This window comes from Corapipo altera, unplaced genomic scaffold (assembly GCF_003945725.1).
Source record: "Corapipo altera isolate COAL_440 unplaced genomic scaffold, ASM394572v1 65, whole genome shotgun sequence".
NCBI classification, from domain to species: domain Eukaryota; kingdom Metazoa; phylum Chordata; class Aves; order Passeriformes; family Pipridae; genus Corapipo; species Corapipo altera.
Genome location: NW_020884891.1, coordinates 11,523,964 through 11,540,281, shown reverse-complemented (window position 1 = coordinate 11,540,281; position 16,318 = coordinate 11,523,964). Strand labels below are relative to the sequence as shown.

The window sequence follows — 16,318 nt, the reverse complement described above, 5'->3', positions numbered from 1 at the left end:
TTCTCTATAAGCTGGAAATGAGACAACAACTCTCATTCATGTGCATTAAGCCCCACAGCAGAGGACATAGTGAAAAGGGCAATTCAGATTATTCCCCAAGTGAAGCATTTATGGTAGAAAACAAAAAGGAATGTCCATTTGCAGAGTGATCACATCTGCTGAACTAAGTGGGTATCGTAGAGAGCTTTTACCTGCCAGATCTTGTGCAATTGGGAAGAAAGAGTTTTATCTCCACAAGAAGCACGAGTCAGAAGTAGCTAGTTTGAAATATAAACCACCCTTTTTGACTGTGAGACTGAGCATTGCATCATTATACAAAGGTCAAAAGCGTAGTTTGCACTGCGTGGGAGATTCATCTAGTGGGTGTGAAAATCCAAAGAAAACTTTCCTGGATTTTGCAGGAAACCTAGGGCAGCGAAGAGGACCAAAAACCAGCCAAAAAGGACCAAAAACCAGCCAAAAAGACCAAACCCAGCCATGCTGAGTGCAGCCAGGGGCACAGGGCACTGCCTCAAGTGGAGCTGCTGGGTGACCTTAAGGGGAGCACATGTGTGTGTGCACGCATGTGAATACTTCATTTTTTACCATTAAATTACAGTTTTCATAATGGTATTTGTTTTATCAAAAAGTCCAGTTTGGTGGGGTTTTTTTTACATCTTTGGTGTAGTCACAGAAGAGGTGATGTACTGTAAGGATACAGCCCACCACTTGCAGTTTACTTGCACCATGAAAAAAAAAAACAAAAAAATCAAGCCTAAAATGTCTTACTAGTCAACTTGGTTTATTTGGTGTTTTCCAAAGGTAGTCAAATTCTGATTTTCCCCCCATGTCCCTTACATGCACATTAACAAAAGGAATCATTTTTTCTTAGAGCATAACATTCAACCTCTGTTTGGAACAGGTTGCTTCTGCAGCAGCAAACAATCTGCCTTCCTTTAAGTGAGAACTTCACTCAAAAGAAAAGGATTCTCTAATTTCACAATCCTGTTGTTTCTGAGCTTCCTTTGTTCCTGAACCTCGTCTGTTGCAGAAGCAATTTTTAAAGCCTCAGCCTGTCGACTCATCCTATTTTTTCAGAATCTGAAATGGTATTATGGACTAATTCCACTTTTATCACAACACATGAGTAGTTAAGGATGACAATACAGCACTTGTAAGGGTTAGTTAGTGGGGTTGCATGAAAATGACTGAGTTTATAGTGCCAAAAATCTGAAATTCATGTCAGAGTATTCTCAACTGAGGAATCTAAAACAAAGAAAGTACTACAGTACTGCCAAAGGAAAATGCAAGTAATTGAGAGAATAAACAACAGAAAAAGAGCCAGCTGAATTCTTTCAGTTCTCTCTTTTCTCTGTCATTGACAAACCTTTTCTGAATCATTTTATTGCCATTTAAAAATAGCTTTAGTTAAGCTGAAGAGAGGTCATTAAAAAAGCACAGGTAGTACAGAAACTCTCAGGACATCTGTATATAGGTTTTGGACTCATTAAAAAAAATCCCAGTTTTCCAGTGGTTTGTGGCCTTTCTTTATAAAGTTCATACCATATATACAGAACTCAAATGCAGGATTTTTAAAAATTCCATATTCAGATTTAAAGAGAATATTAATTAAATGAAACTAGAAGTCAGTGCTGGGTCAGCTGTTCCAGAACTCAGATCACTACTAGGAAAATACACAGGAAGCCTCTCAGTTGCTATAATGCCTAAAATATGGATGATGTATAAAATCCCTGTTTCTCAGAGACTGGTCTGGCAGTTCAGATGGAGAAGGGGACAGCAATAATTTGAGCCTTTGCTGACATTTCACACTAAGACTTTGACTTTTGTCCAGTTTTGAAGAGACCAAGTTTAATTTCCTTACTGCAGCATTTGCCAATATTTTTCTATTTGAAATCCTAGAGAAAGAGATCTTGAATCCCGTTACTGTAAATTTTGCAAGTGTTCTCTTTCACTGTGCATTTGTGGATTTCCACATACCCACACATTACACCAGAGTCAGAGAAAAGCCTTGGGCAAAGGAGCAACTTCTGAGTCCCAAAAACTGGATTGGGTTTTTCAGTGAAACCCCTTGCTGCCTTTTTTTTTTTTTTTTTTTTTTTAAACTGCAGAACTGCAGTATTCTGAATTAGACTTGTGTTTCCTCTATGTCCTGATGTAAGAGATTCCCAAAGGAGCGGTAGGGGCTGTGTTCTTTGAGCCACACTGGACTCTGTTGCACTCTCCTCTGGTCAAACAGGGAGAGCAGGGGAAAACCCCTGACCTGCATCTACAGGAACACGGACGTGGGCAAAGCGAGGAATGGAATAGTGGTCACTGGACCTAAGCTGGGAAAGCAGCTTCTAGTGATCATCAATGCCATGCTGTAACACTTCATCTACAATAACTTCCAGAAAACACATTTCATGCTACAGCTTTCAAATGTGTTTGGATAAGAACAAAAAACAGGTGCTGGTGCTTGGGAGTGGAGATTCACAAAGTCAGCTGGGCCAGCATCGGAGCGCCTGCACGTGATGATCCACATCCTGCAGACCACACTTCCTCCATGAAAACCCTTCTCTGGGAGTAAGCACAGAGTGCATCCCATCTCTGTTTCTTCTGCTTCCCTTATCTGAGCAGCCAATAATTAAATATTTTTCTTTCCTATTCCAAACACATCTATAAAATAAAGCAGCAGTAGTTCAGAGTAGTATTGTTTTAGCCTAAGTGTTCTGAAAGTCAAGAGGCACCTTATAAACCACTGTAGCTGTTCTGCTAGAGCTAGTGTAAGGCTTTAAAAATGCAAGTGTTAAAAAGAGCATAAAGAATTGTGCAGCTATTGCAAAATACTTAACCAAGTTACTAGGCAATTTCCTTCCAAATGGAACTGTTAGGCAGCGATACTCGTGGACTGATTCCCCTCCTGGCAAGGCCTTCTGGTAGCCATGTCTACCTGAAAGCTGTGAATTTGTACATCAAACTGAAAAGGTGGGGGTTTTTTAATACATATTCACAAAATACGGGGTTTGCAAACCAATACAAAATGCTCACATTTTAAGTTTACATATAAATAATGAGTACCTCTTACACTATGTAAAGTGAAATTTCCTTCACTTGAGAGCATGCTTTTTAAGTAATCATTGATTTGGACAAATGTGTTGGAAAGTGGCAGTATCCACATTTTAGCAACAATAAGAAAGGGCTGGGAAGAGATTAGAAATCTAAACAGAAACTCTTGCAAGCTAGCGAAGGTCGGGCCCGGCAGCCGTTTGGCAGCGCCGCAGAGGGCTGTGTGTGCACTCTGTCCTGGGGCAGCCCAGTGTCCTGCTGAGCACAGCCCAGTGCTTCCCAGACAAGCAGGACAGTGATGGAGGACCTGTCCTCAGGAGATTCTGCCTTTTTTTAAAGGTTAGTCAGTGACACAAAGGGTGAAGCTTAAATCCTTTTTCTGCCTCTGGGTGCCTGGGAGCACTCTCAATAGTTGCTGATAAAAGGAGAAGGGGGGGACTGCATCTTTTTAAGCCTGGCTTCTGTTCTGGTACTGAGCGTTACAGGTCTTAACAAATACCTCCTTTGTTTATTTTCGGTTAAATCTGTCATTTGTTCTAGTGTGACTGAGATCTGAACCTGTCCTTGACAGCATCCAAACACACACAGCTCTCATTGTGGTGACAACTGAAGGTATCTCATGTCACAAAGACAAACTATTGTTTCTGCTCCATTCTGATCCGTAGCACAGCAGAGCATTCAAATGGCACGTGCTAAAAGTGAACACTGCACACACTGCTTTTACCTGTATTTGTGACTTGGCATGAAAAGCAGGTCCTCTGATTTGGTTGAGAAGCCCAGCGCTGTGTGGTGGTGGTGAAGCATCCTGAACTCCTGACTTCGGAGCAGGGCTCAGCCCGAGGCCCCACATGAGGACCTACCATAGGCACTTCATTTTTAGGTGTAGCTACACTAAGGACTGCAATCCACCCTCGGGAAATGTGCAGCTTTCAACCCCGCCGTTGGAAGCGACGTGCCCAGAGCTGATGGCAGAAGTTGGCTGGAGGTGCTTTGCAGAGGGCTTTGCATGGTTTGGCTTTGGATTGCTATTTACAGGCACTTCACTGTCCTCATACCTGTAAGCTCCTCATTGACCACGGCTGAAGTACTTTCTCTGGGTTTCCATACAGCTCCACACCAATCCTACAATATTACTTCGATGTAAACATAAACCTCTTTACAAAAAGTAAACACATGCTACCAGTCTAACCCTAAAGCCTAGAGCAATAAGAAGCCAGTTCAAGCCTAAGTACACATTAAATAGCTTTGGAGTCAAATTAAATAAAAAGCTAAATTACAAGCATGTTAAGATCTCCATTGCTGCTGAGTATGTTCTAGCTCTGGGTCACGCTTTATATCTTCGCACTGTCTTGTTTTGGTGGTTCTGCTGACTGTGTTTCCAGGACTGAATATTTAACTAGGGAGAAAGAAAAAAAACCATGAGTACAATAGCACATGATGGAACCAGGGCACAAGCAACGGGCGCCCAGCACTTGCTGATTGTATGTGACATTGGAAAAGCCTTTGCAGCAGCCTTGATTGTCTGTCACTGAAAGAAGGATCACACTTCTCTTGTGCAAGACACTCGATGGCTGGATACATGAAAGCTAAATATTAACTGCCATCGTTTGCAGCATGAGCTCCTTGGGCTTTTACCATGGCTTTCCTTTGTGTGCAACAAAGGGGGGAAAATTGCTGCGGTGGGTGTTTCACAAAAAACTGCAGCACCACCTAAGCAGTGCCCTCATCAAAGGGACACAGCAGCTCCATGCAGCACCAGGGACTTTAAAGAAGTCCCTGGGTAAAGCAGCTTTTGTGGCCAGATGCAGGCAGGGGTAAGGGATGCAAGGCTCTCACCTTGGGGCTCTTCGCTCACAACAGCTTCCATGTTTTCTCCTTTCACATACTCCGCGTTAAGTCCCTCTGAGAAGTATAATGAACAGAGTGAGATGGGAAGGGTATGAAGTAAAAATTATTTGCTTTGATGCCTTAAAAACTCTGGTGATGGGCCTGTGCCCTGTAAAAGCCAAGATGCCTTTTTGCAACCTCCTCTGCAGTGACAGCAGAGCAGAAGCCTCAGTAACCCACAGCCAGTGCTGAGAGACTTGCTGGGTTTCAAAGTGCCCACAGACTCTCCTGGCAGCCACAGCTCCCAGCAGTGGCTCTTTTGTCTGAGGCTCTTGCTTCATCTTTATCACGCGAGGCAGCACAGCTAATTCCTGTGCTAAGGCGCTCAGCTCGGAGTGCGGGAGGAGGAGGAAGGTTTCCCGGCCGGGGCTGCTGTGCAGCGGGAGCTGCGCCTCGGCAGAGATGTGGCACAGCCTCATTAAAAGCTAAGTTATGCAGAGCTTCCAGCAGCAGTTCAGAGCAGGGCTGTGGTGATGAAGCAGGATCCCAGTGGGGTGTCAAATCCCGGATAAGTCCCTTATTTAAATGCAAAGAAGTTCCCAACGTTTGCAACAAGTGGAGCCCAGGCTAAGGAGCGAGGCTGAGCTCTGCTGGGTACAGGGGTGGCTGCAGGAGGGTGGGCAAGGGGAAGGAGGTGGCACTGCTTGCTGAGGTCCAGCTCAGAGCTGCAGGTGAATTCAGACAGTCTGGGGTGTGCCATGGACCTCAGGCATCCTCTGCAGCTCCCTCTGAAGGATGAGTGAGGGGAGAGGCAGAGGTGGGAGTGCTGTGCTAACTGTAGCATCCGTTAGGGAGGGGCCAGAGAAGGGTAGGAGATCGAGCTGTTTGTGAAGGAAGCCTGAGGCAATCAGGCCATGCAGCACACATTTTTTAGGCATCTGAACTTGTTTGCACATCTAAATGCAGCGCGAGGTGTGGCAGGGACTGGCTGTGCCTCACCACCAGGTTTGGATGGGGTTCACTGGTATCTGCCAATGCAGGAGGGAGGCACAGAACGGTGCCAGGGCCAAGCCAAAGCAGTGCCATAGCCCAGGGCACAGCTGGTACACGGCAGGTGAGGTGTAAGATAAAAAGGTGGGATGAAGAATTCTAGGGAGCACTGTAAATGTCCTTTCAGAGGAATCAGCAAATGCTCCTCAGAAGTGACTCAAAGCCGAGGAGCAGAGCCACAGCCTCAGCCCCCCAGGACAGCTGGGCAAGAGAACCAGCCCAGCCAGTTCCTCCTGTGCCAAGAGTGGTCACTGCACACCACCACTGCCTCCGCCCTGACATGTGTTTTGCTGGGATAACACCAAATGCAATTTATGTTTTTCAATAAAAAGCCACTTTTGCAGTGGCTGACGGCTCTTAGATTTCTGTCATGCATTGCAATGCGTCTAAGGCCTGACATTAGCCCAGCATGCCATGTCTGATGGCTTAAATTAATCCTCCTTTATAATTAACTTTAATTTCCTGCCGCCTTTCTGGGGCTTTGTGTCTCTCAGCTTCCCCCTCATCAAAGCCTTTACTCCTTTTTTTTCTTATTATTTATTCTTGCCAAAATAACATTTAAGTGGGGGGAATATATAAGGGGTGTTTCATTCCATCACATTCATTTGACTTTTCCTGCTGATCTAATTTACCAAAATGCTGTTTGTTTCAGGCACAACTGGGAAAATAGCACGATTCCAGCAGAAATTTCCAACCCCAAACACCCTTTCCCTAAAGCAAAGGGGACTCACAGGAGATTTCAACTGATTAATTTAGAAGGGAGCTTCTCCCAGCTGTTTGCAACCCCTCTCCTATAACGGGCTGCAGGAACCAGGTGGGTGCTGTGGGCTGAGGCTGTCAGGCCACTCCTGCAGTGCTTGCACTGAGCAGCTTTGCAGGGCACCTCGTGCAGAAAGTGTTTTCTGTGAACAGGAAGTTTTGCTGCTTAATTTGCCCTTAAGTGCAGCGATTGCAACACACCTGCTGAGGGTGTGGTGGGCTGAACTCTCTCCCAGGCTGCCACAGCTGCAGACGCCCCCCCTGCTTCCTCCCCTGCTGCCTGGTGAGTTTTTACTGCCTCTGAGATTTTGGAGGTTTTTTTGGTTTATTTTGGGGTGGGGTTTTTTTTCATATTTACAGTGTTTGGTGTTGATAGTTTGGTCTTGGGCTGTGACTGTCTGTTGGGGGTGTGAGGGGCCGTGCACAGCCCCTGGGGTGGCAGGGGGTCCTGGGGCTGTCACTGCTGGTGGGTACCTGCTTGTGGAAAGCCTGATGTGGTGGAAGGGGGGACTCAACGACCTGTGCTTGGGGCTTTGTTCTGCCAGCCTGGGGGCACTGGGTGCCTGAAAACCCATCTCCAGCCTGGAAAATAGCAGTGGGATTCAGGGGGAAAATAGGAGTGTGCTTGCTCTGTGCCCCCAGGGTTCTTGGGGAGGGACTTACGCTGGATGCTGAAGCAGAACTTCTTCTGCTGGTAGGAGATGTAGCTGGAGACGGCCCCGATGAGCGCCATGGCCAGGCCGCTGGCGATGCCGGCGATAGTTCCTGTCTCTGCCACTGTGGGGCACAGAGAGGGGGGTGCTGTGCAGCGGGGGCACACACACCACCCATCCCATCCCATCCCTGCATCCACGGCAGCACCTACCTCCGCTGTAGCTGTCGTCGGTGTTGCTCTCGGCACCTGCAGAGACACAAACCCATCAGTGGCCCTGCACCCCTCTGCTCCCCCTGCTGCCGTGCTGGGAAGGTGAGGGCACACAGCAGAGGGGTGGCAGTGCAGCCCTGGGGGCACCCTTGGGCTGGGGGCGAGCAGATACCCCTGTGGGGTGCAGCATCTCTGCTGCCCCATGGCTCCACCAGGCTGCCCAGGGCAGCTTGTTGTTGCTTCTCAAGAGGGATCTGAAGCTGCTCCTCTCCCTCTGTGTGTGCCTGGGGGGAGCTTTGGGGGAGCCTCTGCAGGACACACCTCTGCTGCATGACAGTTACCCTCATCCCTGCCCTTTGCAGCTCCGCTGCTCTCAGTGTAAGGAGAACACCTGAAAGACTGTCAGAGCATTACACAGCACACTGGTGCCATCACAGGGAGGTGACTGGCTGAGCTCCATCGTGTCAGGGAACCCTCACTTGGCTTTCAGTTATTTCACCTTCCCTGGAGAAACGGGGTGGGAGGAGAAGCTGCTCCCACTGGAAGCTGCGGTCCTTGCAGAGTCACTTACATCCTGAATTTATGGAAGCAGGTCAGTGTTGTATTAATGCCTCTGATGCGTCCTGTCCTTGGCACAGGGATTCATTAAATGTTGATTGGGCTTGTGGCATTCAGCTCTTTACATGGCTGCTTTTAATATTTAATACTGTGGATCCTCATGAGCACGGGCTTATCCAACTGCTGCTGGTTTTCCCCCTTGTTCCAGACAGTGGTGGTTGTGTGGTGGAAGGCAAATGAAGGCATGTGCCCTCTCACAGCACTGGGGTAGGTGCCTGCCCTCGAGGTGATAGGGGAGATACAGGCCCCACCTGCCCTGGTGGCAGCTGGAGCTGCAGACCCCCCACAGGATGAAAACCAAGCACCTCCAACCGGTAACACCAGGTGTGACCATGGAGGCCAAAAACTCTTCCCCTTGGCTCCATGGCTGGGACCCTTCCTGCCCCTGCCATGGAGGTGAGTGCTGCTCTGTTCAGGGGTCTTTCCAGGAGTCTGGTAGATTATTGCCAAATTACCAGTTTGGTGATTGCTGAGCCTGAGCTGCAGCCGCTAAAGCAAACAACCGTACGTAGGTCACCACTTACCCTTCTTCTTGTCTGGGCTGTATCCGCCGTCCACAATGCTGAACAGGTCGTCATCCGAAATCCCTTTAAAAGGAACAGGAATAAACAGGGTTGGCACCTGTGGGAGCCGTGGCTGTGCTGGAGGTTGATGTCATGGGCTGCTCAGACCCCACTGAGAACCGGGACTGCTGAATAAGCAGTTCTGCTTCTCTCGCGATTACCGGACGTTAACAAAATGTTTAACCCCAGATTATTTTAAGGTCGTAGAAGAGGTAACAACTGACTCTAGGTCTAGCTCAAAAGAAATACCCCTAAAACAAAGTTGAAATGCTACTGTATTATTTTTTTAACTGAAATGACTGATGTATTTAAGAGTTCACGAAACGTTTTGGTACCCGGGCTCAGCCGGCAGTGGAGGAGGCAGGAAGAAGTAGTTTGTGTGTGCAGTTGCCATGCTGCCAGGGACCAGTGTGCTCTTGCCCTGCCTCTGGTGAGATCCTAGCAGCACCAGCTGGGCCTGGGGTCCTGCAGGCAGGAGCTGACCCTTATCCTTCCTTGAGGGACAGAGCAGTCCAGGGGCAGAACTGAGTAGCAGCGTGTCTCAGTACAGGTGAAAGTGGAAATGTTTAACTCATGCAGGATAAGAACAGAGAAACATGGTCTGTGAATCTGCAGCTGAATGAGTGGTGCTGTTGAACACCTCGGCTCTGGTCCCAGAGGGAGCCTTGGTGTGCAGCAAGGCACATGATGGCAGAAGAGACCCAATGCCGAGCCAGCAGAAGGCTCCTTCTCTGATGCTGAGCCTTGGGAAGGGTTTTTTCTTTGCCTTAACAGCCTGGAAGAGACTGCCTTATTCATCAGCTTACCACAAAAAACAGATTTATGGGCTTAGTAATGAGTGTAAAAAGAATGAAAGCCCTGACTATGCCAGAGCCTGGAGAGGTCCCAGGCAGTTGAGGGAGCAGCGGTGCCGGGGGAGCGTGTGCTGGTTTGCAGCCAGTGCCACGTTCCAGCGGTTCGACACCTCAACCTTTCCTGCAGGAGCCTGAAACCTCAGCAAGCCCAGAATACCAAAGTGCAGACAAGTCACCTAGTTAATACAATGTAATAAAATACCTGACTGTTAATTACGCGTGTGAGCAGGGTATACGGCCATCCCGACATCAATAAACCAGCCGTGCAAAGTCTGTTTCCCAGCTCAAGTGCTCAGGGGAACAATCCTCATAGACAAATGATTCATTCACTGGAGTATTTCAGAGATGGAAAAAAACCCCTCCCAGCCCATAGCACATGTTATGCCGGGGCTTCAGCCTGCTCTAGATTTACACCTTGGCAATGACTGCGAACCCCAGAAGCACACACCCTCGGTTAAAGAGCTGTCAGGTACAGGGACAGGAGAACTCAACACAACTACTGCAATTTAATGGGTCAAAAGAGACCCTGGGGAAAAAAACCTGCAGACAGAGAGGCAGCAGGTCATTAGGAAGAGCCCCTCTCTGCCAGGGACTGTCAAGGCAGGGGCTCCTTCCCTCCCCAGGGCTGAGCTGCCTGCAGAAAATCCCCAGTGTGGGCAGGCAGGGCAAGGGCAGCGCCTGTATCCCTTTATCCCATCACTTAGTGGAGGTGGTGTCTGGCAGTGAGGGGCTGGGGAGGATCTTCTGCAGGTTCCAGGGCATAGCAGGACTGGTGGCAAGCAGGATGGAGAGAAGAGGTCAGCATACCGTCACCTGGCCTTTGATCCGGCCTCCCAGGATCTTTCTTGGGATCGTTCTTATCATCCAAGGCATCAGCCAAGTCAAAATCCATAGGATCCTTTCCTAGAAAAGAAGACCAAGGTTAGCAATGTGGCTTCGGGCTGAGGAGCTCTGCAATTAATTCATTAATCAAGGAAACATTCAGTTTTGCCAGGGAAAAGCACTGTTGAAAGAGATGAAGTCTCTGACACAAGCATCTCCCAGTTCCACTATTCAGCCTCATGGCAGATCTTCTAAACCCATCCCATTCTGTGCCCCTGTGGTGGGAAATGTCACATCCTTCCTGCAGAAACAGTCTCGCCGTGGCTGGATTGCCAGGCAATTGGATAAATGAAGCCAGTAGGAAAGGTCAGAGCCACACAGGCACTCCAAGGGCCCAGCCAGTGGAGGCGAATGAGGTCGTTGCACCACCCTGATGTGCCGGCTGGAACAGCCTGTGACTTGATTTCTTGGAGTTATTTTCTTCCATGAATGCCCAGCTGGTCCACTGAGCAGCCTGGCTCTGAGAGAGGTTATTGCCTCTGCTAAATGGCATCAAAAACCATGGCATGGAGCCAATTGAGCTCCTCAGCCCTCCCACCAGTGCTCACCTGAGTTTGCTCTGATCCAAAACTGGGGGTTTTTTTAAGCCTGGAAGTGCCTTTTGCCAAAACTCTGCCTGAGCAGGTGGCAAAACACCTGGCTGACAGGGTGCCTGGAGCTTGTGGGGTGGATGTGCTGGTGGAGCCCAGCCTGGCTGGGCCATGATGGGGAGGACAGCGAGCTCACAGCCTTCCAACAGGCACAGGGATGAAAAACAGTCCAGGAACCACTGAGAGCCCCAGGGAAGTGCAGGTAATGCTGAGATGCCCTGCCTGCTCTGTGGTTTTTGATATTTGGTTTTTTCTCAAGGCGTTTCATGTGAGCAAACAGAGTAGAGGCTAGGAATACAAGGGCAGTGCCACTGCCATGGCACATCCCAAAGCCTCTACCTGTGCCAGCAGCAGAGCCAGGGCAAACCTGCAGGGGCTGTGGGGCTGATGCTCACCTGGATTACGCTTAGGAGGGGCTCTCGTAGTTTTTGGCTGCTTGGTTGTGGTGGTGCGGATGACATCCCAAAAGCTGTTGTCTGAAGACAGGGGGGAAAAAAAAGACCAAAATTATGTTCCCTTCTAAAACGCGAGTTCAGGCAAGTGCTGGGAAGGGAAAGCCCCCTCCCTGCAGAGAGACAGGGGCTGCACTGGGCTGGTTCAGTGCTCTGCTCTCTCCACAGCTTCAGCTGCCTTGACACAGTGGGCACTCCTGCCCGTGGGTGCCCTGGGGATGCTCGAGCCCACAGGGCATTACCTGGATTCCCTGGCCTGGGGTAGGGCTTCGAAGTCGGCTTGGCTGGTTTGGTGGTAGTCTCCAGAGGCGTGTCAAAGAAATCAGCCAAATCTAAGTCTGCAGGAGAGAAGGGATTGTCAAACCCCTGCTGTCTGTGGGGATGGTGTGAGGCTGTGGGTAGACATCCTGCACAGCAGCTCTGCGGGTGCTGTGCATCTGGTGCTGCACTGCTGTTGGGGGTTACTGGAACCCACATCAGCCTGGAGCTGGAAAGGGCATCCAGCCACTCCACTGCTTAACTACAGCTACAGCAGAGCCTTCAGACCAGCCTGGCCACCATGCTCTGGCTGCTGCCCACCCCCGGCCCCAGCAACCCCAAAATAATGTGGGGGAGCCTGCCAGTATCCTGCAGCATCTGCTGAGAGCTGCTGCAGATGGGAAGGTGCTGCGGGGCTGAGCCAGTGGCTGGACACACTCTGCTCCCAGTGCAGCCGCCTGTGAGTGACCAGCTGAGCAGGGCATGCATGGGAACGGGGCCAGGGCACGGAAACCCACTGCAGGAGCCCCTCAGTGCCATCGTTCATCCAAAAAGGACCCCTGGGGAAGAAGAAACTGTCTGAGAAGAAGCCTCAGCATGTGTCCATTTCCCAGGGAGAGTTTACTGGATTGAACAGCCTCCCGTTCGGGCTGCAGTCCAAACACTGAAGCCCTGCGCGTGCTTCTGGCACTTGGCTTTTCCCTAGCAAAGACCATGGTGTCCAAGGAGTCAGACAGTTGAATTTGCTTAGATTTGTGCCAAGATCCTCATGCAGGGGTGAGCGGATTCACTTCCGAGCGCTCCCCTGCCGCAGTTTATTTCAGGCTCCTCTGGTGGGGTTGAGCAACGCCGGGCTCCTGTGACCACGCTATATTTAAATAGCACTCTTTGGCCAGAACTGAGCCAGAGGAGCTGCTGGCAACAGAACTCGGGTGAATTTAAGGGAGCTTCCTCAACTGTGGCACTGCTGGGAGCCAGCCAGCCAGCACATCTGATGTGCACAAACAGTCAGACAGACACTCTCCCATAGATGGGGAAGTGGAACTTTCCACAGAGGTCAGGGATATCTTGGAGTAAAAAAAAAAAAAAAAAGGAAAGAAAATATCCTCTGGGCTTCCTTCTGGAAGGAAAGCTAGCAGGTGCCACGCAGCCAGGAACAAAAGCCCTTGTGTAGCTGAGCAGTGATTTGTGTCTTTTCCATTAGGATACTGCAAAGTGTGCGAAATTCAGCCTTGGCTGTAAATGCTCTGCTGCCACTTGCCTTCAGCATGGACAGAAATATCAATATTGCATTTCTTTGGCTGCACAGGAGCAGCGCATGTGCACACACTGGCTCCAGCTTCCCTATGGGCAAGTGAAGGGGTCCCAAAGCACCTGCTGAGAGCACCACCCAGCCACACACAGGCACCTGTGGGGGCCTACGAAGTTCAAATCCCAGTGGGAAGCAAACCCCATGCTGGGCTGAGCATGCAAGAAGGTCTCACCTGTTCCACCTGCAGGCTTTCTGGGGCCCTTGGGAGTGGCTGTGACAAAACAGATGGGGAGGAAAAATGTTAATCATGGGCATCAGTGAAAATGTCACCTCTAGACTGAGAATAACCAGCAAAGATTTCACCATGACTTTCTGACGTTTGCATTTGTAGACTCGGGGCCCAGAGCCATGAGCACACCATACACAGTGCGTGGCCACAGGGAGCAGGACTGCCCATGGACAAGGACAGAGCTCAGCACTCCACAGGGCACTGCTGTGTCGGGCTGAGCCCTGCCCTCGGGCAGCCACCATCCCACCCCAGCTGGTGAAGAGGAGGGAACTGTAACAATCTGCTCTGAATTAAGGCTCCTGGAGACAGCAGCAAACAGGCAAGGACAGACACTGTACAGAACAGCGTGGAAACCAGGAGTGAGTTGCCAGTGTTTCGTTGTCCCCTGGCGGGTCGGTCGGTTCAATGACAGATAATTTCCAGTGCTGTGTTATGTACGGGAGGTTCCCTGTCAGCTGGAGGGATTTCGGTGACACCCTGATACCCAGATCCCAGGCCCCTGACTGCTCCTGGGCTAAAACAAGATACAGCCAGCCTCTGAGGGGGAAGGGAAGGGACAATATGGAAACCACTACCTATTAATAGTGGCTGGCATTACCAAGTATATGAATAAATTATGAGCAAGAGCTGTGGCTGCTCCATTCCCATTAATTTCTGTTAGACTGGAGTGGTGCTGCTGAGCTTCATTTCCAGTGTGTCAGTACGGTTTGAAGTGACCCAACTTCAGACCCTGGATTTGCTATTATTCTAGGGCTGACACAATGAATCCAGAGTGGGATGCAGCAGCTGAGGAGGCTGCAGGGACAGCGCTGCCTCTTCCCTCCACTCACTGCTGGGACTCCAGCCTGGGGAATGCCGCTTTCCCTCCACGTGAGGTGGCCATTAGTCATTTCTAACCAGGTCTCCTCACATGCTGTATTAAAGGGCTTGCAAAATGAGTTGAGTCAGCCCTGTGACCAAGCCTGAAACCCCATGGTCTATCCTGTTCCCCTCCTGCTGAACCCGGCATGCAACGGGAGAGCTGCACAGAGCATCCTGACACTATTCAACATAATCTCCAATGTAACACAGCACAAGTGCCTGCATGTTGTTAGACTACAGCATAAGAGGTTAAGCTATAACCCTCTTACAGCTTTCACTTAAATACATGTGGGTGTGATCCCAGAGCCCAGCTTCACTCATGGAGCACTCCCTGCTGCCGCCTGGCCGGGCACTAAATCTGGGGACAGTCACCTTGAGCCACGTGGGGAGGGATGGGCAGTGAGGGGTCCTGGGTGTTGGTGTTTGCAGCTCCACCACAGAGTCTCCATGGCTGGGCAGCAAAGTGGAGCCAGAGATGTGTCTGGGTGCAGAGTGATGCTCTTGGGCTCAGCCCTCGGCACTGGCAGGAGGTGTGTGACGTGTCCCAGGGAGGGAGATGAGCTTCCTCCCATCAGGTGCTGTGCTGGCAGTTAGGTTCTCTCTTTTGGGTGTAAAACACCAAATATTGAATCTCACCATGCCAGCAGTGAGGCACCCCTTTCGGAAGGGAGCTTCCTTTGACTGATGGGCTACAGTGGAACTTAAATGAAGCAAAGCAGCAACCTAACATGCCGTTTGCTTTCCCAGACACCGCACTGCAGTGGCAGCAGGGAAGGACCCGGTGCTGCCCTGCCTGGGTGGGCACAGTGAGCTGCCCTCACCAGCTTGTAACTAAAGGAGGCAAGGAAGCCAGAGGGACGTGTTCAGGGCCATTGCTATGTCAGAACACAGGTGCACTGTGCCTCTGTGGCTCCTCACAGGAATCAGGAAGCGAAGGTCAGCAGTCAGCTTCTCCAGGACTGTCCCCAGTCTCACCACAAACCCGGACCCTGTGTCTCCCAGGCAGAGATGATGAGGTAGCTGTATCCTTCACCACCCTCCCACCTGCGTCAGATACCAAAGAACAAATTGCATCCATTAACATCTATTTGTTTTCCCCTCTTTAAAACAATACATAAATGTGACTTACGTCGCTTGGTGGTGAGGTCAAACAGGGCATCTTCTAGGTTGAAGTCATCTGCATCATCCCCATGACCTGGAGACAAAGAATCAGCACTGGGTGTACTCACAAAGTAAACCACCTTTAATAAGACATGGCTAGACTCGTTCGCTAAAATTGCTTTAGTTTTTTGCTGGTTTTTTTCCAAGCCTGACCCAACACTGGTGATGAGGAAGACATCGGCCCTCTTCGAATGCTGTGACTGTTAAATTGCAGAGCAGTCATCTCGAGATTTTCCATTTGTCTGCCCTAATGGATGCAGTATAAAGACACATGCTATGCTTAAATTTGTCAAGGAGAGCCTACCAATTCATCTCTTGAGCTGCCACTCATCTGTGGCTGTGCTCACGATTATATGTTTGCTAAACACCATGAAAACATTGGGACAGCGCAGACAAATTCAGTGAAAAACAAAAAAGCCCTATGCCCCTCTTCTCAAGTGCCTTCCAACATCAAAGGCTTCGTATGAAAATGCTGCTGCTGGCTGCCAAGCACGACTTAGCATTTCAGAGGCTGCCTGCATCATTCTGCCTCAGAAATGTGAACCAGGACCAAACCCCAATCCCAGGGATATACCTGACAGGCACAGGCAGATTTTTTTGTCACCACAACTCCAGTCCCATATCCAAGGGATAACTCGGTGCTACATCATGTTCTCCTGCAACAGGGCCAGCTAATCCTTCCATTCTCTGTCTTTTTTTCCATGGCATTAATTACTGTTGACTTACCCTAGTTCTGAATGTATTTGTCTTGATAAATTCATGCTTTTACATCTCAGAGCATGCTGAGTAATTAATATCCTTTGGGTTTGCTAAGTACTGCAGCACTGCAAGAGAACATTAAAATGGCTTTCCTCTTATTCCTACTGCTAAATGGATTTAGCTATTGCCACCTGAGCTCCAGCATGCTTCATGAATAAATTTAAAGCTTTACTGACAAGGACAATAACAACGGGAAGGCATCAGTCCATCAGAAAGCAGGTATCAGCATTTCG

General features: G+C 49.6%; 1 protein-coding gene across 1 annotated transcript in view; it reads right to left on the bottom strand.

Moving 5' to 3' along the window:
* Positions 1–760: 760 nt before the first annotated feature.
* The window catches only part of CD99L2 (CD99 molecule like 2), a 32,078-nt gene continuing 16,520 nt past the window's right edge, over positions 761–16,318 (bottom strand). Inside the window, exons 2-11 of the mRNA XM_027645319.1 lie at positions 15,295–15,360; positions 13,248–13,286; positions 11,748–11,843; positions 11,449–11,529; positions 10,389–10,484; positions 8,689–8,751; positions 7,547–7,582; positions 7,345–7,458; positions 4,882–4,947; positions 761–4,441 (exon numbers count right to left, since the gene is read on the bottom strand). Of these exons, the coding sequence (XP_027501120.1) occupies positions 4,377–4,441; positions 4,882–4,947; positions 7,345–7,458; positions 7,547–7,582; positions 8,689–8,751; positions 10,389–10,484; positions 11,449–11,529; positions 11,748–11,843; positions 13,248–13,286; positions 15,295–15,360 (722 nt within the window). The 3' untranslated portion in view covers positions 761–4,376. The remainder of the gene's footprint in view (positions 4,442–4,881; positions 4,948–7,344; positions 7,459–7,546; positions 7,583–8,688; positions 8,752–10,388; positions 10,485–11,448; positions 11,530–11,747; positions 11,844–13,247; positions 13,287–15,294; positions 15,361–16,318) is intronic.